At 45.2% G+C, this 20,921-nt stretch overlaps 1 protein-coding gene across 6 annotated transcripts in view; it reads left to right on the top strand.

Moving 5' to 3' along the window:
- Positions 1 to 15,205, top strand: part of LOC310688044 (guanine nucleotide-binding protein G(t) subunit alpha-3) — a 53,604-nt gene extending 38,399 nt beyond the window's left edge. For all 6 annotated transcript variants that reach the window (XM_083464112.1, XM_083464111.1, XM_083464110.1 and 3 more), the window contains 7 exons: positions 5,120 to 5,162; positions 6,401 to 6,542; positions 8,093 to 8,250; positions 10,346 to 10,474; positions 12,037 to 12,166; positions 12,392 to 12,545; positions 13,540 to 15,205. In XM_083464112.1, the coding sequence (XP_083320238.1) occupies positions 5,158 to 5,162; positions 6,401 to 6,542; positions 8,093 to 8,250; positions 10,346 to 10,474; positions 12,037 to 12,166; positions 12,392 to 12,545; positions 13,540 to 13,730 (909 nt within the window). In that variant the 5' untranslated portion in view covers positions 5,120 to 5,157 and the 3' untranslated portion in view covers positions 13,731 to 15,205. The remainder of the gene's footprint in view (positions 1 to 5,119; positions 5,163 to 6,400; positions 6,543 to 8,092; positions 8,251 to 10,345; positions 10,475 to 12,036; positions 12,167 to 12,391; positions 12,546 to 13,539) is intronic.
- Positions 15,206 to 20,921: the final 5,716 nt, after the last annotated feature.

Below are 20,921 nucleotides of genomic sequence, written 5' to 3'. Positions count from 1 at the left end.
TACCACATGGGAGCTTGACATTTGATGTTTCTTTCAGGCAGCTCACACAGACCCCTTTCATCACACCAAAATGACGCCTGTCAGTGGGAAGGGGAATTTGCCTGTGGAATATTTATTGCCATACAAAAAGTGGAGTGATTCCATCCTGAACTTCTGGAGCAAAAGATAAGGAGGAACTATACAGCTGTCATTTTATGGTTCCCTAAATTTTACAGGACAGACAGCTGCTTCCTTATCACAACCTGAAGTTTGGTTGACAGGTGCAGCAGAATCAGGTGGTAGAATCCAGACTCTACCATTCCAGGTTGCAACATCATTTTTAAACCCTCCTACAAAATGGGGTTTGTTTGTTTTCTAATCCCTACAGCTAAAACAGGGGTGGAGAACCACATTCTCTCATAGAGAACCCTTGGGGGCCACTTTTCCAAGGTGGACAGAGACCAAGGCAAAAGTGGGTGGAGCCAGAGGCAAATGTGGGCGGAGTGCCAGAGGTGAATCTTCCCCTTGCACTCTAGGCAACATTCCACCCACACTAAGCTGTGGCCCTTCCCCACTGCGCACTGAGAATTCCCCACTGTTTCGTTGTTGCTTTTATTTCAGTTCTTTCAGCTCGTTTATAACTTCCCCAATTTAATTCAAGGATGTACATGTGTGCATCAACTGAGCTCTGCAAAATTAAAATTGTAATAAAGGTGATTGTATATATGGCTGTAACAATATTCTTCCTCTGTGGTGCTTTGGCAAATGTGGAGTGCCTCGGCACACCAGAAGTGCACAAAAAGTAGCTGGACATGAGCATAATCATTCACTCTGTTCTTCTTCGGAGGGACTGCTCTGCAGTCTCCTGCCTTGAGGTAAGGTGTGTGTCCAGCTGGGAAACAACCTTCCCAGTAATTGCTCCAATGCTGTAGAAATCCATTTCCTGGGAATCCCATTTATCTCCATTACTTCCTGTTCTGCACTGCAGATGGTACCCAGCAGCCGACAGGAGACGTAATGTCCTCTCCTATTGGCCATTGGGAATTCAAAATTTTTTGCCTGCCTGAATTTGGCCAATCATAGGCAGGCCTGGAGATGGGCTTCTGGGGAGCGGACCTGATTGGTCCAGAGTCAGAGTCTTCACTCAGGTCTGCTTAAATTCAACTAAAATTTGGCTTAAATTCAACCTGCCTCCTCTCCTCAGTGCCACAGTTGTCATGTGATCTCCCACCCACACACCCTTCCCTCTTTGCTTGTAATGCACCCTCTCCTCAAAGGGTGGTCTTTTGCTATGGCCGCCATATTTTGGAGCCAGGGAGGATTCCCCCGCGCACAGACTTATTGCCTCGTTCTGCGGGTTTTGCCTCCCTCAACCCAATTGTCACAACTTTGGCAGGGTAGGCATTGGGTATGATCCTTAGCCGAGGAAGGAGTGGAGCTTGTATGCCTCTGCCACCCCTCCGGGTTGTAGGGTATCCTGCTAAAGGAATCCTAGGGGTGGTACATCTGTCCAAATGCCCAGGCAGGGTCTGAGGGCCATAGCATTGCTAGCGAGGTGATCCAGTCAAGGTTGTATGATGTATGTCATAGGCTAACCTCATCCCAGGATTGACCCCAAGAAATATTCTGGCAGGGGGGCTGGATGATATGGGAGATACCCAGTTCCTAAGCCAAACAAACCTCCATCTGTAACTGTTAAAACTGTAGCCTGATTTGAACGAAAACAAGTGTCAGTGTGTCCTTTATTGCTGCAGACACAGCATTTGATGCCCTTTGGGGCTCATGTCACCTGTGCACGCACTCTCATAGCACATTCAAGAGCTTCGACACACAACCTGGGAATTACCAACATAAGACTTACTGCAGTTTAGCGTTGCCATTCAGATGCCCAGGAAAGGGCTTCATTTGCTTACAATTTTTGCTGTGATTCTTCAGCCTTCCCTGTACTTTGCATGTATACGGTGCTCATGTGCTCTTTCTGCTCCACAGTAAAAACATTGTGCCTAATGGCATTTGTGTTTATTCAGAAATGCATTTGGGAAATAGCAGGGAGCAATTCTGAATTTGCAAGTCCCAGATGCAAAACTTTTGTTGACAAAGTTGTCATTATTTATACGAACTTGGCAGGCAGGAACTTTGCATAATCATGGAACCTGCTGCTTGTGTTTCTCTCTCTTTCTTACATCGTGGGTTTTAGGGAACACTTTCCATATATTTGGTCATTTGTCATGATTCATTTGCTTGAGTTAGGGCAAGCTACATATTACACGCAAATTCATATCATGAAGCTCAGCCTTTTAAAATGAATGAATAAATAAAAGGTAACCTCAGCAGCCTCATATTTGGAGTGAAGCCATTTTTCTACTCAGTGCCTCCCTTTCACCCCTTAAGCTGCTCTCACCATCACCGCCACCGGATCAGAAATATGCTCACTCCTGTAAACACATGCCTGGAACTCATGGTGAGGAAATAAAGCTGGAGAGATGGAATGGGCTGGCAGGGAAAGGGTTAAGCATCACTTAACTTCCCCCCAGCTCAAAATCTCAGCCTCCAAAAGGTTTTTCATTTAAAAAGAAAGTTTCTTTGTTACATACATTTTTGTAACATGGATCATTTGTCCCTTATCACTCACAGTTGACTGTTGCTAACTTGCTGAAATCTGTTTTCAACAATATTTTTTGAGACTGTTCCATTCTAACTAATGAGGATGCAGGGCTGAAAACGTTTTGGAGGTCATCCGCCCCAGTCTCCTTTCCCTACGACTTTAAACTAAGTGGGTCCTGAGACTGGGTCCGTTCCACTAAGAGTGAGGTCTCACATACATGCTGCAGTCCTTGAGTGATGGCTTGCTGTGTTTGAAAGCAGCAGTGTGGATGAACACCACCTACAGAACTCCCATACTGCATCTCATTCGGCCATTTCCGGTGAAGGCAATTCTGCCAGAAATTAATAAGTGATGAAACACTGGATTGTATCTGACTAACATACTCAGAGTAGACCCAATGAAATCAATGGACTTAATTTCATCATGACTAACAATCCATAAAGTACATGTATGTGCAGGTGAGTCCTAAGTTTGTGCTTGTAAGTGAATACACTGGCAGCATCAATTTCTTGGTGCTTTACAGAGTGCCATAAACTGATATCTATCAGCGAGAGATTGAGAGTGAATGGTCATCAATAAGCAGATGACACCCTGCTCAATCTCTCTGTTTCATCTGAATTGAAGGAAGTGGCTAAGCAGTTAGACCATTTCTAAGATGTGGTGATGAGCTGGACCAATAAACTGAAATGGAATCCTAAAAGACAGAAGTGTAAGGGTTAGTTTTCTAGTCCAGGAGGTGGGGAGACAACCTGTTCTGGATTAGGATTGCACCTCCCTGAAGGAGCAGGTCAGTAGCTTGGGGAGAGTCCCTAGAGACTCAGTTGGCCTTGGTGACTGGGAGTGTCTTTTTCCAGCTCTGGTTGGTTTGCCAGCAGTGGTCTCTTTTGAACAGAAATGACTTGGCAGCTGTACTCCATGCTCTGGTAACTTCCAGATTGGCTGGCATTCCACCTAGATGTCCTCTGCCTCCAAATTTAAAAATTACATGGCTGCCAGTTCATTTCTGGGCCCTTAGCACTACCCTAGTGCTAAGGGTAGTGTTTAAAGCCCTAAACCATTTAGGCCCCAATATCTGAAAGACCATCTCCTTCCCTACAGTTTAATATCAGCAGAAGAGGTCCTTCTGGTAGCCCCACTGTCTTATAAACTTGGGTGGGGTGACCTGGGAAAGGGCATTCTTTGTGGCAACCCCTAAGTTGTGGAACTAGTTTTCCTCAAATGCTGAAGATTTTTATCCTGACTTTTGAAACATGAGGTGTCTCCCAAGGAGACCATCTAAACAGGAAATAATAGGGGAGACAATGTACTGTAGTACTGGAAGGTACTGTCATGGTACCCTCCAGATGTTGTTGGACTACAACTCCCATCTTCCCTCACCTTTCGCCATCATGGTTGGAGCTGATGGGGCTTGAAGTTCATCAATATCTGGAGGGTATTTTTCGGACTACTCTGACATTCCGAAACTAGAATAGAAGGAATTTCCTCTTTTCCACTGCAGTTCTGTGAGTTAGGTCAAGAGATCTCTTAATACATATGCTAAATAAAAATGTGCTCAAGATTTTGCATTAATGTCAGATTTATTTATTTTTTTAAAGAAAGAAATCGGTACTTAAAATGAAATCCTTAAACCTGGATTGCCACATATGTCTAAAGACTTGGGGAGTCTATGGTGGAAAATGTTTAGATGTGATTATCTGAGATTTCTGGCTCATAATATGTGACAATTTAGGTTGAACAAAATGAGAAATCGTTGCCGTGCTTTTTGATTCTTCAGCTCCATAAAACTGCCCTTGCAATGGTTTCTCTGCCCAATTATTCTCTGTTTTGACTGCTTATGGCTGTCTTTTCAGCTACTGCAACATATAAATATATATATATCACTAATATTAAAGTGGGGTTTTTTTGGGGGGGGGATCGGTCTGACAGTGCAGTGAAAGCCTTTCCATTTGATCCTTATCTACATCCACCCCCACAATCATATCAGAAGAAATCTAGGGAGTAGTAAAATAAAGACGCTTAGATTTCTGGTCCAGCAGGTCTGCACTTTCCCCATACATTCGCCCTGTACGATCAGACACTTTTATGTGATGTTTATCAGAGCTTGATATGCTCACAGTGGCTTCCATAAACTGAGTACTTTTGTTTGGAGTAGCTAAATGTGTTGTAGCTACAAATCAGCATGTTTCTAGAGGCAACCCATACTCCCCTAGGGTTTGCTAAATACCCTGGTCCATAAACAAATGTCCCCAAACCATGGCTAACGCAAGTTGCCCATTTGGCTAAAGCACATGCACTGCTTGAGGGACACACACAAAAGCCTTTGTTGGACCAATATGTGCTGGTGAAACAGAATGCCTCTTTTCCAAGTAGAAGTGTTTTTTTATTTAAAAAAAACAAGCAAGCAAGCCCACCACTTTTGCATATTTTTATGTGCTTTTTTCCCTCCATCACTTACTTTCTTTGTCTCGTTTTCCCACTTGGCTCCTTTTTAACAACTTTAAATGTGACCAATATGTGCATGTTCTTTGTCTGCAGGAGCTGGAGAATCAGGGAAGAGCACTATTGTGAAACAAATGAAGTAGGTGCATCAATATTCATGTCACATTGGGTAGCACAAAGTGCTACATGAAGCACAATGTCAAAGGGCGTGAGGTGGGGAAGCGATCAAACAAATCAAGCTTGACAATCCAATCCTAACAGATACTGTACATGGGGATGTAAAAAAGCAATCCTTTATACCTCATTCACTAACCTGATGTTTTACCCAATATATCAATATGTGCTTGGCCTCTTCTGTCTGAAGCCAAGGATACCAGTTTAAAGACAGAGGGACAGCTAAAATAGGTATCAGGGTGGAGGGGAAAGGCGCCACATGCACAAACACATAAGCACACACACCACACCCTTTCCTAAAAGCTTTGCAGTTATTTTCCTGCCATTGAAAGTCATATTCACTGCTCAATGTATTTATCAACAAAAACAAATATGCCTTTTTCTTACACTGGCAGGACTTTCCGATGTGTTCAATGGCATATTAGTTCACATCTGAACATTGTAATGTTTGTTCTCATTGAAGCACATGGAAATATGCATATGAGTACATTCTTCCCTTGGATTATTTTTTTAAAGGAGGGGCACAGGGCCAGGAAGTGTGCAGGTATCAGCAGTGGCGGAGCTTCATGCTCTGGCACCAGGGGGCGGAGAGCAGGCAGGGGCGGGGCTGGCATACGTCCTGGGGCCGTGGCACGCCACCTGCGGGAGTGTGGCACCCAGCGCAGGCGGAGGGCAGCCGCGATGGCACCCGACTGGGATCGCGCTGCCAGGGGAGGTGCGCTCCCCTGCACTCCTCTTTCTCCACCAGTGGGTATCAGGGCTGGGGCTGGATGATGTGGTTCTGCTCAGCACTTTTCTTCTAGGGAAAAAGGTGCCAGTACTGGGTACCCCTGAGTACCTCCAGAAAGCAAGCCCTGGTCCTGCTGACTTTAAGCATGGGCAGGGCTCGTGTTCCTCCCCAGTGACAGGTGTGCCAGATGTCATTGCTTAGAGCAGGGGTAGCCAATGTGGTGCCCTCCAGATGTTGATCGAATACAACTTGCATCTGCCACAGCCAGCATGACCAATGGTTGGAGATGGTGAGATTTGTAGGCCAACAACATCTGGAAGGCTATTCCTTAGATAATGGGACATTCAAATCTGATTATGCAGCCATGTCTATGACTGCCAGTCTCTCCCCAGTTCCAGTTCTCAGAATCCTGCCCTCTCACCCTCTTCTTATTTTAGATTATTGTGAGATTTGTCTCCTTCTTTGCTTCCTAGGATCATCCATAAAGATGGCTATACAGATCAGGAATGCAGAGAGTATAGATCTGTGGTTTACAGCAATATGCTACAATCCATTCTGGCTATCGTCAAGGCAATGTCCACATTAGGAATTGAATATGGGAACTCAGAAAGCAAAGTGAGTATAATGTCTCTCTCAACTAGTATTATTTTGTCTCTGAACCACTGTCAACCCAGGACACCAGTTTTGAATTCTCACATCAGTACCTCAAGATGCTCTAACATGGGAAGATTGCAGCGTTGCTCTCCTCCTGCACAAACTTTTCTTTTTTCTTTTCTTTTCATTTTTTGGTCTTTCACAGCAGTGCTATGAAATTCAGTTCACCTCTGGGAAGCGCAGCTGCCATTCTGTTGAATAAGGTCTGTTTCAGTTTATTGGCCCTCATCCAGCCATTCAAGCACATTCTCCCATTCACAAGCTTGCCTGAGACATTCTGCCCAGACAGTAACAGCCTCAGGGTCACCAAGTGACCACTGTTCTGAAAAAACCTTAATTCTCATATGTATATATTTCTGTATATGAGAGCAAAGGATCTCCTAGTTCTTGTGCAGACCTTTATTCTTATGCAATATGCAAGAGTTAGGGTTAGACACGGACAGACATGACCCAACTCCTTCAAATGAAAATGTGAAGAAGTTGTGGCTTTGAACAGACCTCATATTATTGTAGCAGAGGTAAGACATCAGTGAGAGATTTCCTTATCCTTTTGAACACCGTTTTGAACATAATTTCAATTATTCACATTCGGCTATGGCTGTCAGTTTAATCTGAAAGACCCATAAACCATTCAGATAATGAGTCAGAGCTGTACAAAAAGGGGGGAAAATGCTAGGAAAGTATTGTCGCTTGCAGTCACAAGGTGACAGAGTACTTTTAGTGACCTCATAGATTTAGACGCAGAACTGCTAAGGGTGGCATTAAGCAAACCTGGTAATTGCCATGACCTTTCTTCAAAACAAGTGAGGAACAGAGGTTCACAGCGGTCGTGAATAAGGCTGACAAGATGTTGTGTTGACTGCCAGCTTGGATGGCTTCAAAAGAGAATTAGACAAATCCATGGAGGTCTGGTCTACCAGTGACTACAAGGCCTGACGACTATACTCTGCCTTCACTGATGGTGGCAAGCATCCTCTGAACACCAGCCGCCTGGAATCACAAGTGGGGGGAAGCTTGCAGGCTTCCCATGGGCTGCTGTGAGAACAGGATTCTGAACTAAATGGACCTTTGGCACAACCCAGCTGGGCTGTTATCTTCTTATAAGTTTATGTATGCCAAGACAGGCACCAGGGTGGGCTATGGCCCAGAGCCATATATAGACCACTGTTTTTCTGTGACCCCTTATTTATCCTCCCTGCTGCTCTTCTGAACCTGAGAAGACCAACAGAAGCAAGAGGTAGCGCTGTGTCCCGGAACAACAACAAAACCACAAGGATATCTTATTATATCTAAAGATAACAAAAGCAAAAAATGAGCTTCTGCATTTGAAATTCCCTGATGAAGAAGCTGATAAATGTGTTGGATGTTTAACTTTTCTCCCTGCCCTTTTGCTTCCTGCTTCCCTCTCCCCACCTCCCCATATTCCTAATATGGTAGATCATTTTTCATTACTTAAAAAATAAAGGATCAGCCCCAATGGTCAAGCCTGATTCACAGAAATCTCGTTTCAGGAAGATGAAAGGCAGCTTTTGGCAATTGCAGATTCCATGGAAGATGGCACCATGTCTTCTGAGCTGGCTGGGATCATCAAACGTTTGTGGAAGGATTCAGGGATTCAGGCCTGCTTTGAAAGAGCATCAGAGTACCAACTCAATGACTCAGCTGCCTAGTAAGGGACCAGTTTACAACTGACTTCTGTAATCCTAAACCGTGTGTGTGTGTGTGTGTGTGTGTGTGTGTTTAATGCCTGTTGCTTTTCACAATTTTCACATATGCTTAGAAGTTACGTAATTGATTCCGCCTTCAGGGTGCTGGCTCTGTATTTAGGTATTAAGCAATTGTTATGATGCTATTAAACTAGCATAAGCACAACAGAATTACACAATTAATTATCCTCTTCCACAGTAGAGCCTTGTAAACCATCCTCCAAACATCCCAGTTTTCAGTTATCAACCGCACTCTTCTTTCCTTCAACAACTCCTCCTCTTTCTTCATCTTCCTCACATTGTATGTGCCTGTGGCAGGCAGCTAAAATGACACCTAGCGCAGGAATCACAAATCAAATTGTACCTATAACCTCTCTCTCTCTCTCTCTCCCTCTCCCTCTCTCTCTCTCTCTCTCTCTCTCTCTCTCTCGTGTGTGTGTGTGTGTGTGTGTGTGTGTGTGTGTGTGTGTGTGTTACTGAATACATGTATCTCTGTATCTTTGAGACCAGTTCCATTATGATCAATGCTACTATTTTGCAGGTCAATTTTTTATTGCTTATGGCCAAAGGCCTTTACGGTTGCAAGCATTCAAACAGGCCGAAAGGCATACAACACGAGCCAATGCTGAAATACCAATGTTGTGAATAGAATCCAAATTGCATGAGAAGACTTCTGCTCACATGGTGGGACTTCACTTTGCTCCTCCCCCTTGCAGCCCCCCGCATGTCTTCCAAAATCTTCTCCAGAGCACCCCCCAACCCTCCACACTTGGGAGTGCACAGGGGACGGCAGAGGGAAGGAGAGGAAGGTAGAGTCTTGTTGCCTGGACAGAAGTCTATTCTCCTTGGGAATGACCAGGTTTGATACAAGCCAGTGAATACTGAACACAGTAAATAAACTGCAGAATCAAATTAAATAATAATAAGGAGGAGGAGGAGGCAATGTGAGAAGGGATATGAAAAACAAAGAATAAAAAGCAGTAAAAAAATATTTTTTGACATGACTTTGCAACTGATTGTTAAACCTTTCTGAGAGTTGTAGCTCTGAGGGGAAGAGAAGTCTCCTAACAACTCTCAGCACCATTAACAAACCACATTGCCCAGGATGCTTTGGGGGAAGCTATCACCATTTAAAGTGGCATGGCACTGTTTTAAATGGAGAGTGCAGATGGGGCCAGTAACTCAGAAACAGATCGGAATTTTTTTTTTAATGCACAGATGCAAGGTGGGTCCTGGCACTATTACATACCCCTGGCATGAATGTGTATTTTCTATACGTGACTTTCCCCAAAACTTTTGTCATGTAGAACAGTGCCGTAGCGTGGGGGGTGCAAGGGGGGCCGGCCGCACCGGGCGCAACATCTGGGGGGGGCGCTCGCTGCCTCCGGAGTCGCCGAAGAGCCTCGGGCGCAGGCTGTAGCAGAGCCGCATGTCTCACGGAGCCGACGAGCTGTGCGTGCATCCGGGATGAAGGCGTCCGGCAGGCAGCGGCTCTCAGCGCTCTCCGCGGTCCCCGCGCGTCAGGGCCACGGAGGACGCGCCAGGCAGCCCTTCCTCCCAGCCCCGCCTCCGCCGCCGCTGCTGCAGCTGCTGGGCCATGTTGCATTTTCCTCGCCTCTCTGCCCCCCTCCTCCTCCGGGCAAGCGGTGTCGTTTGGGCGGCAGCGCCAGCGGCAACTCGCCTCAGATCACCTGACGCGGCAGGTTAGGGGTTGGGAGGGCGCAAATTACTTGCCTTGCCCCGGGTTAGGGGGCGCAAATTACTTGCGTTGCCCCGGGTGCTGACAACTCACACTACGCCGCTGATGTAGAACCATCCAGTTGCATGCAGATTTTGTTTCTTCTTTCTGCTTGTGCCCTATTTATGGCTGGCTTGTATTGGCCTACCCTTATCCCCCAGGCCGTGGCATTGGACTTCCAGACGCTGCCCCAACCTCACCTCCTCATGCACAAGAGTGTCCCTGTTTCCACCTTGCAGGAAGATGGAGCCTACAATGCTTTCTCTCTCTCTCTCTCTCTCTCTCTCTCTCTCTCTCTCTCTCTCTTTCTGATTCTGTAGCTATCTCAATGATCTGGAGAGGATAACAGCTCCTGGCTATGTCCCAAACGAGCAAGATGTCCTTCGCTCACGAGTAAAGACAACAGGAATTATTGAGACACAGTTTTCATTCAAAGATTTGCACTTTAGGTATGACAGCTGTTCTTCCGTGTTTCTTGCTAAGTATGATAGATATGCATGTGGTTTGAGATTAGAGGCCAAAGCAGTCTACCTGATTCAGGCTGCTGGATTTCTGACATCTTAAACAGCTTAAAGGGCAGTTGGAGGCTTTGGTATGGCTATGGTCACAGCCAGCAATCTGAGCCTCCCCACATCCAATGTTCTACCAGGAAATCTTGCAGTTTCCCCAGCTGTATTCATTTTGTAAATGCTCTCTCTCTATTCCACCTATGGAAACTTTACAGCTGTACACAGTCAGCTTCCATGATGTTGGCAGGGGGGGGGAAATAGTAATAGAATTAAAATTGTGGGTTGCGGCACATGGGCTACTGAATTCGGAAAGTCTCTGAATCTCCGGCTGTTCTCTTCTCAGCTGCTTTACATATTATGGTTGAGCTGCGCAGATTACTTTACATCGGGCCAGTCATGTGGATCAGTTCAAGATGCAGATAGGTGATTTTCCTCCAAACTGCTGGAGGATTTAGCTGGTAGGATTTGATGTAACATGGTGGAAACTGCCCAATTCATGAACTAAGATGCTGCACATAAACAGCTCACATGCAGAGCAGTCTCAGCTAGCTTATTTGTGGTCGGGAACAATTTAAAAGTCCGTGCTCAGGAGAAACTCAAACCATTATTAGAACTGCAGGCTTCCTGCGGCCTGCTGTACCCTTGCACCTAGCTCATTTCATCCCAGTCTTACCTCTGTACTTGTCCATAACTTGCAACTGTTTATGTACACCTGAGCAGCCTAGTGTCATGTGCAAATCCATTCCCTCCCATCCCCTCTGATTTTTGCCTGGTAAGCTCCATGGAGCAAACTGTTTTGCCTGCTATATCCATCATGCTGTGTGAGAGGCATGTTGGATTTCATGCAGAACATATCATTTCCAATTCTAATATTTGAAAAGTGGTTCTTGTTGGAGGTGGAAGCAAATAAATATTTGTGAAATGCTTTGCATGCTATTTACAAATCTAGGCAAGCAAATAGCAAAGAAACAACAAACTGCCATGCAAGAGGCATGGATTGGTTTGACAAAAGCTCCACATTTGAGTTCCCATAGCACTTCACATAGATGATTTGTGATCAGGAGTCCCATATTCGAGATAGAAGGATTTATTGGCTCACTGTGTACAGTGGTACCTCGGGTTAAGAACTTAATTCGTTCCGGAGGTCCGTTCTTAACCTGAAACTGTTCTTAACCTGAAGCACCACTTTAGCTAATGGGGCCTCCCGCTGCTGCCGCGCCGCCGGAGCACGATTTCTGTTCTCATCCTGAAGCAAAGTTCTTAACCTGAGGTACTATTTCTGGGTTAGCGGAGTCTGTAACCTGAAGCATCTGTAACCTGAAGCACCTGTAACCTGAGGTACCACTGTATACAATATTTCTCATGCAGACACCACACAGCAAATCTCTGAGACTTGTAGTGATGAAAGAATCCTGACACACACACACTCCACATGCCCAACATAACTAGTGTCAGAGATGCAGTGAATGGACGTACATGTTTATCTTTGTTTCATTTCCTAGGATGTTTGATGTGGGAGGACAAAGATCTGAGAGGAAAAAGTGGATTCATTGCTTCGAAGGAGTTACTTGCATAATATTCTGTGCAGCTTTAAGTGCTTATGACATGGTCCTGGTGGAAGATGAAGACGTGGTGAGTCAGAACAGCAAATGTGGGGGGCAGGGGGGACAAGGGATTTGCAATTTGTGGAAAGCATTTAAGGTAACCTTGCATGGTTCCTTAAGAACATTATTCACATTCTCTGCTCTGATAACCCCAACCCACTGAATTCCTATTTCGTTGATTAAAAAAGAACATTGGACTTTGCATGTCACCAGGTAATGGGGCCTAATAGCCACATTTCCCCGCCTTTTACAGAACCGAATGCACGAGAGTCTTCACCTGTTCAACAGCATCTGTAACCACAAGTACTTTGCAACCACTTCTATTGTGCTCTTCCTAAATAAGAAGGATCTCTTCCAAGAAAAAATATTGAAAGTTCATCTCAGTGTCTGCTTTCCAGAATATGATGGTAAGTTTAGAACCTGTGGCCCTCCAGATGTTGTTAAACTCTCATCGGTTCCAGCCAGCAGGGGCAATAATTAGGGATGATGGAAGTTGCAGTCTAGCAACATCTGGAGGGCCACAGGTGAGCCAGTGCTGGCTTACACATCCCACTTCTTTGGTTTCTGAAGATTGCTCATGAGGAACATAGTCCCCAGATTGAAATGATTTCCCACCACTGAATTAAGATACATGTTATTGAGACTGCTTTCTTAAGCCCTTGGTAAAGGTAAAGGGACCCCTGACCATTAGGTCCAGTCGTGACCGACTCTGGGGTTGCGGTGCTCATCTCGCTTTACTGGCCGAGGGAGCCGGCAGACAGCTTCCGGGTCATGTGGCCAGCATGACTAAGCCGCTTCTGGCGAACCAGAGCAGCGGATGGAAACGCTGTTACCTTCCTGCCAGAGTGGTACCTATTTATCTACTTGCACTTTGATGTGCTTTCAAACTGCTAGGTTGGCAGGAGCAGGGACCGAGCAACGGGAGCTCACCCCGTCGCGGGGAATCGAACCGCCAACCTACTGATTGGCAAGTCCTAGGCTCTGTGGTTTAACCCACAGCACCAAAAGACTAGGCTGTGTCCAGCTTGGTGAGTCCAGCTGTGTGGGCCATCTCTGGACGCAGTTGTGCATTTTCATGACTCCCATAAGAATAACGATTAAAAGAATGCAAAGGGATAGTTTTGGGAAAGGGAAATAATTTTTTAATCTTACTCATGGTTCATTACTTTTCTATATGAATGAAAAAGGGATTCCTTGCATGCAGTAAATGAGAATTGTAGAGACAGTTACATGTGCACTGAAGATTTCATGCACACCACACTTTTTGTTTGGGGAGGAGGGCAGAGGTCAGTGGAGGCTGAACTCGACAGACTGTGTGCCAAGGGAATGGAAAGGGCTATTTCTAACAAATTAATTAGTATGGCATTTTACTGACAGTTCCTTCTGTCTTCCTCTGACTAGGATCAAACACATTTGAAGATGCAGGAAATTACATCAAGAACCAATTCTTAGATCTGAATTTAAGAAAAGAGGACAAGGAGATCTACTCCCACATGACCTGTGCCACCGATACGCAGAATGTTAAGTTTGTGTTTGATGCTGTGACAGATATAATCATCAAAGAGAACCTGAAGGATTGTGGACTCTTTTAGCTCTTCACCCTGGGCCACCTTCATCCTGCTGTTTCTCTCTTTCATTTGTAGGATGTTTCTGGTTAAGGATGCCATCTTGCACATACATTCCTGAAAGTAAGCTTTCATTGCAACCTCTAGGGCTTACCTTTGAGTAGGGGTGGATGGATCAGTCTGCTACTAATTTGTGTCAGTTCCCCGTGTGTGTTCATAAGTCTCTTTTATCCCATTTCTCAAAAAAAGTGATTTTTTTAAATATTGAAAGTTCATAAATATGTATTTGAACATGTATATTATCACAAGATACATATTTAAATACATCATCTATCTCAAATGCACACCTTTCTAATCACATATAATCCTAAAATGTGCTCTTTGAGCATTTTTCAGCTGACCTAGCAAAACTCAGAGAACTGAGAAATCTGAAGGATATTTACATTCTGATCCATGGATTAATCTGGAAGGTAGGTTGATTTGCTTAAATATGTGAGTTAGAATTTTTTTCTTCCATCCCTAAAAGGTAACGGTAAAGGTACCCCTGACCGTTAGGTCCAGTTGCAGATGACTCTAGGGTTGCGCGCTCATCTTGCTCTATAGGCCAAGGGAGCTGGCGTTTGTCCGCAGACAGCTTCCGGGTCATGTGGCCAGCATGACTAAGCCGCTTCTGGCAAACCAGAGAAGCGCACGGAAACGCCGTTTACCTTCCCGCCAGAGAAGGTATTTTCTCTACTTGCACTTTGATGTGCCTTCGAACTGCTAGGTTGGCAGGAGCAGGGACTGAGCAATGGGAACTCACCCGTCGCGGGGATTCGAACCTCTGACCTTCTGATCGGCAAGCCCTAGGCTCTGTGGTTTAGACCACAGTGCCACCCGCGTCCCACTTCCTCCATCCCTACTTCAAAGTAAAAATGCATTGGTCTGAGCTGCAAAAGCAAAAAGAGAGCAGTAGACACAATATTGCAAATACTAGTCCTTTTTGACTTGCTAAAATGTTTGTGTCAAATGACAATTTAACACAGCCAAATTGGGTAGAGTAACTTCATTGCAGGCACAATATTCTCCCTCCCTTCTAATTTAATCTTCCACAATTCTTTCGTTCTTACTGAGAATTTTTGTTTGCCTGTACCCTACTGCAATCTGAAATTCTAAACGTTTCCATTGGCAAATTTGCTTACAATGCCAGAAATCTCTTTCTAAAATGTTGACACGGAATTGTGATTGGCATTGCTTCATGGGTGTCGATTAACTGGTGCTACAAGCTTCATGATAAGTTGTGGGGAAGCAAAATATATAAAGAACACAATTGTGCCAAAGTTAAGCACTGTTAAGTTCAGTTGATCACAGTGGAAGACAATGAAGCCCGTGCTTAACTTTCCTGGTGAAATCCATTGGATCATGTCCTAATTTTTTTCCTTGCAGATGCTGAAATAAAAATGCCCTTGCTATCACATCAGTGGGATTAATAGAAAAATGATAAATAAAAGAAATTCTTCCTGTTTGTGATATCATCCTCTGGATAAGAGGCAGCTGTCTTCTGCCCCCCCCCCCGACACCCCCGACACCCTTGTCTATCTGTTGGGTTAAATTTCATAGCATGGTCTCTCCTAATAGAAAACCAAAGCAGTTTTTGTCAATAAAATGTATGCAAATGTTGCTATATCACCAAAAGCTTGTTTGGTTAAGTAGGTTTTAATTTGCCTACAGAAACTCTGTAATGCCAGAGCCCGTCAGAGGGGATCATAGAACAGGGAGCATGATAGATAAAGTTGTGCTTCCTGCATTTGCTAAACTTACAAAAACTCATTGGCTGACTCTGAAACAAGCAGGGGGTCAGCACTAAGCTGTGCAAGTATTAGGCTGGTTTAAGGCTTCAAAAAGTTAAATTGAGTGCAGAAGCTCATAGGAAGTCAACATGACTTGAAAATAGATCTGATTGATTCACAGCTGTTGATTCACATCAAGAGACAGATTGCTTCATTCTTCACTTATTGCAGTTTCTGACCCCTCTTGAAGGACAGCCTGACATAACATAAACAGTGGTACCTCGGTTTAAGAACAGCCCTATTTACGAACTATTCAGTCTACAAACTCCGCAAAACAGGAAGCAGTGTCCCGGTTTGTGAACTTTACCTCGGTCTAAGAACGGAAGCTGAATGGTGGAAGGGCACTGGCAGCAGGAGGCCTCATTAGGGAAAGCGCACCTTGGTTTAAGAACGCTTTTGGTTTAAGGACGGACTCCCGGAATAGATTAAGTTCATAAACCAAGGTACCACTGTATCACAGTAGTCTATTACTGAGGTTACAGATGCATGGACAACAGTGGCCAGGCCCTCGTCTTGTAGTAAAGGTTGAAGATGTAAGATGGCGTATAATTGGCAAAAGACGCTTGGAGCTACTGCTGCCACACAGCCTTCCATATACCACACCAAAACCCAGATCACCTGATGCTCCATAGGAAGAAAAGACCTCATAGATCAAAATTATGTCTCCTAAGTCTAAGGATCCTAGAATTACCATAATTCTTGACTATATTGAACTCAAGGCTGTTTTTTCCCTATCCAGTCTATTAGTAACCACACCAGAGATTGGGAAATCCATGGCCCACAACCTATTGTTGGGGTACAACTCCCATTATCCCAGACCATGGGTAGGCAAACTAAGGACTGGAGGGGTGGATCTGGCCCAATTGCCTTCTAAATCCGGCCCCCAGACGGTCCGGGAACCAGCGTGTTTTTACATGAGTAGAATGTCCTTTTATTTAAAATGCATCTCTGGGTTATTTGTGGGGCATAGGAATTTGTTCAATTTCCCCCCAAAAAATAGTCTGCCCCCCCCCACAAGGTCTGAGAGACAGTGGACCGGATCCCTGCTGAAAAGGTTTGCTGACCCCTGTCCCAAACCATTAGCCATGGTGGCTGAAGCCAACATAAATTCTAGCCCAGCAGCATCAAGGAGGCCATAGGTTCCCTGCCCCTGCCATATACAAGTTTAGGATGGTGTTATGGAGACCAAAAAGAATAGAACTGGTTGTCATCAGCATGGAAATGACAGCTCACTCCAAACCTTCAGCATATCTCTTGCAGCAGCTTCATATAGATAGAGGCAGCAATGGATATAGATGACAACCTGTAGAACACAATGTTGCACAGCAACATATTGCAAAGCAACTGCATGTATGGTCCATGCTAGCCTTTGGCTCTCAAGGAGGACCAGACCACCTGCAGAGCAGCCATCAGCATTAACGGAAAAATCCCCGAGAGAGTTCTAAAAACCAATCAGATCTCTCCATCTCTGAGAGGTAGACCATTACCCCATGGATGCATTGAGCTGACTGTAATGTCTCTGACAGAGGTGATAGCATAACACTCTTCACGTCCTCCAGGCTGGTAGAAAATAGTTCATATTGTCAGTTTGCCCTGGAGAGGCTCTGTGGGATGAACGTCTGCTCTTCTTCCACATGCAGAAGCCACCTCCAGCCAGGGGAGGGAGGAGGAAAGTCATGCCCCTTCCAAGAAGGAATCAATCCCATCAGCACCCAGGTCATGACACTTACGTGGGAATTTCAATTGGACAGAACAAGTCCCTCTACCAGATTCAGCCGATGAGCAGTTGGGATTGGGAGAAGGTAAAGGTGGTCAACCTGAAAGCCTTTATGAAATCAGTAGTCCCATTTACAAGCTTTCATTAGTGCTCAAAGGGCTTTGAAGATGGGCATAGCTTGGGGGAAAGGAGCTCTGTCTTCACAACCAGGGGGCAATGCCAGGGCATGTCTCTCTCTCTCTCTCCTTACGTTCTTCTGCAGTTTGTAGCACAACGATGGGAGAGTTATTCAGCTGTCTGGACAGAGAGCTCTCCCACTCATCTGGTACAGCACAGTGTGAGTTGCCCGGTTGCCAAGCAATGGGGTGCCCCCTTGTCTCTTTCAGTGCTGTGCTGCCTGTCTCCACTTCTTCTTTGGTGGCTGAAGAGTTTGTGAACATTCCTAGAAGAAGCAAGTTTAAAGGCAGTGCAGGTGCTTTGGGGGGCATTTCTGAGACCCCTGGTGCCCGTTTCACTCCTGTAGAAACTTAAGCTCAGCCGTAGTGTTACCTGACCAGCTGTGGACAACACAAACAGTGCCGGATTTACATATAAGCTAAGCAAGCTATAGCTTAGGGCCCCACTCTCTTGGGGGCCCCCAAAAAAATTAAAGGGGAAAAAACTAGATTTACATATTTTGTTATGTGCAAATGGTTTTAGATACCTATTAGGTCCACAAATTACCATATAGCATATATTCAACACAAAAAACAGCGACAATTTGTTGTTGACAAAGGACAGCTGAACATATAAAGAGCCCCATTACCTTCAATTGCTTAGGGCCTAATCAAACTGAAATCCGGCCCTGGGCACAGACAAGGGCCATGTGGCTAGTTAGCCTTTCATTCCTTGCTGAGGTGGCGATGCAGAGGCAGAAACCCTGCCATTCTTTCAGTCTCTAGTCCAAGACCAGGCACAAGCTCTGGCCTGGCACATGCACAACAGTGGTGAATTGATAGTGAAAGGGCATGGTAGTGATCTCTGCCACATCCGCAATATGCACACATATGAGCTTTTGAAATCCAGCTCTTTCACTGATTTATTATTTGCTTTGCTGAATGCTGTTGTTCGATGAATTATTTCTAAAGTAAATACTGTCAATAGGAAGTTTCCTTGAAAAGCCTCCCAGTATAAATATTTGAATACCACCGTAGCATAGCTCAACAGCGTGTAAAAGGAACTGCAAAACCCAACATTTCGACTTCCTACCGCAATGCTCTTAATGCAAAAGAATGATAGTCGGGTTCCATCTACATTTTCATCATTGTGTAGCAAACTTGCACTCAAGTAAATCTTTATTAAAATAGCTATTTTAAAAAGGAAAGAAGAAAGAAAGAAAGAAAGAGAGAGAGAGAGAGAGAGAGAGAGAGAGAACAGCCTTATTTAAAACGTTACCACATTTTGTCAAAGATAAGCAGATGCCCAGAATAAGTATCTGCCTAGTTATGGAAAACACATTATAATCCTCTTTGCCAGGAGTGCACAGCATGACAGGACTGCCGTAGTCACTTGACCTCTGGCTGGTTGCTTCACTGGTGCTTACTAGGAGAGAGATGGGCAAGGTGGCTGTGAGGTTGGTGTGCTGCAAATGCATGCCAAAAGCAGTGGATTGGCTCCAGGAATGCATTGTACTGTGCTGACCCTCACCCCTACTTCTCAGTAAGCAGCAGGAGCAACAGGACCAACGGGAGGTAAAGTGAGCATCACTGCAGGACCACACCGTCAGCTACTGCTTTGTGAAATTTTAGACAGCTGACCAGTGGGTCTCACCCGGTTTGGAGATTCCTTTGCTTGTTGTCTTTAGCAGTGTTCATAATCATGCCAGTTTTTTCCACCGAAGCTCTTTGGGGGGGGGGATAGGTGAGGACAGATCCTCCCCATTGACCCACCAGAAGCTATGAGGATGTTCAGACAATGTCCTTAAAGTATTAAAAGCAGGCAGGAGAGGACCATGGGGCTGCTGGTGTCCCCCATGAAACACCCCTCCTAAACCATATGCATATTGGTCAACTGTGAGAAAGGACCCTTTGCACGTACCAAGCTATGTTTGTAGAACTTCTCTATGTGAGGAATCAGTCCATGTGTGCACAGGAACTCTTCACTCAGACCTTATATGAGCAGCTGGCAGGGCCTTGGCTAGTAAGCCTGCTGGCACAGGGGGTGGGGCTAATCCGTGCCATCCTGCTAATTCCTCATGTGTTGGGTTGTCCCATGGGAGATAGACTCCGAAGGTGAAGATGTCTTCCCACCTTCTAGGTGAGGCTAACTGAGAAGAAGAGCTCATCATACTCTGTTAAATAAAACTAGAAATAGTGTATTTGCTGTACTATTTACGGTAAATTTAATTTGAAATGGCATCAGAAGGCTGCAGAAAAGTTGGGTTTCAGAGAAAAGGAAAACCTCATATAAGCTCTTTATTAGTACAGAACACTGATATTGTGAAATGCATTTTCTGGATAATGAGTTCAAAATCTTCAATTAGAGAACAGTCAACAATGGCGAGATATAATCACTGGTGGAGGAAGGCAAGTGCGGTGCGCACTGTGTGTCAACCATGAGGGCAGGTGACATTGCCGCGCCACCCCACCCCACGCTCATTGCACGGGCAGTGCCTGCAGATGCTCGCTGCACGGGCGGCAGACCGCTAGGGACATTGCTGCCGTGGGCAGCTAGTGGTGCCCCCCATGCTCTCTGTGAGGGACAGCAGGCAGCTAAGGATGCTCACCGCACAGACGTCGAGCAGAGCCCCCCCACGCTCGCCATGGGGACAGCTAGCCCCGCCCCCACGCCACTTGGGTGCCGGGGCAGGTAGCTCCGCCCCTGGATGTGATGAACTAGGCAGGAAGAGCTGAGTTTAATACTTTAATTAGTTATCCATAAATACTTTGACCTATTCACACACTAATGTACATCAATTATTTTTCTGCACTTGATTACTAAAATAATAATGACAAGCAGCTGAATGTGTTAGGGTATTCCTTTGGAAAGCATTACATTTTAGGATAATGAAGTGTCTGTAGTGTAATATCTGTGATATCTCATTCATATACACATATATTATCTGTTGTCACTGTGGTCTTTGAGCCAGCCCTTATGCAGGAACATAAAGGTAAAGGTAAAGGGATCCCTGACAGTTAAGTCCAGTCGCAAACGACTCTGGGGTTGCGGAACTCATCTCGCTTTACAGGCGGAGGGAGCAAGTGTTCGTCTGCAGACACTTTTTCCGGGTCATGTGGCCAGCATGACTAAGCCGCTTCTGGTGCAACAGAGCACGAAAAGCAGAGCAGCGCACAGAAACACTGTTTACCTTCCCGCCAGAGCGGTGCCTATTAATCTACTTGCACTTTTTGGTGTGCTTTCGAACTGCTAGGTTGGCAGGAGCTGGGACCGAGCAACAGGAGCTCACCCCGTCGTGGGGGTTTGAACCACCAACCTTCCGATCGGCAAACCAAAGGCTCAGTGGTTTAGACCACAGCGCCACCCACATCCCTTTTTATGCAGGAACATACACAATTGCAAATTGCAAAGGAAATGTGGAAGCCTGAATTAAAATTTGGAAAAAATGAGAAATGTAGAGATCCAAAATCAACAGGTTCATACATCCCTACACAGAACCAATATATGAGTCTAGTA

The sequence above is a fragment of the Podarcis liolepis genome, assembly GCF_965112155.1.
Source record: "Podarcis liolepis genome assembly, chromosome: 10".
In the NCBI taxonomy this organism is placed as follows: Eukaryota; Metazoa; Chordata; class Lepidosauria; order Squamata; family Lacertidae; genus Podarcis; species Podarcis liolepis.
The sequence above is the reverse complement of the archived record's forward strand: the minus strand, read 5'-3'. Positions and strand labels throughout refer to the sequence as shown.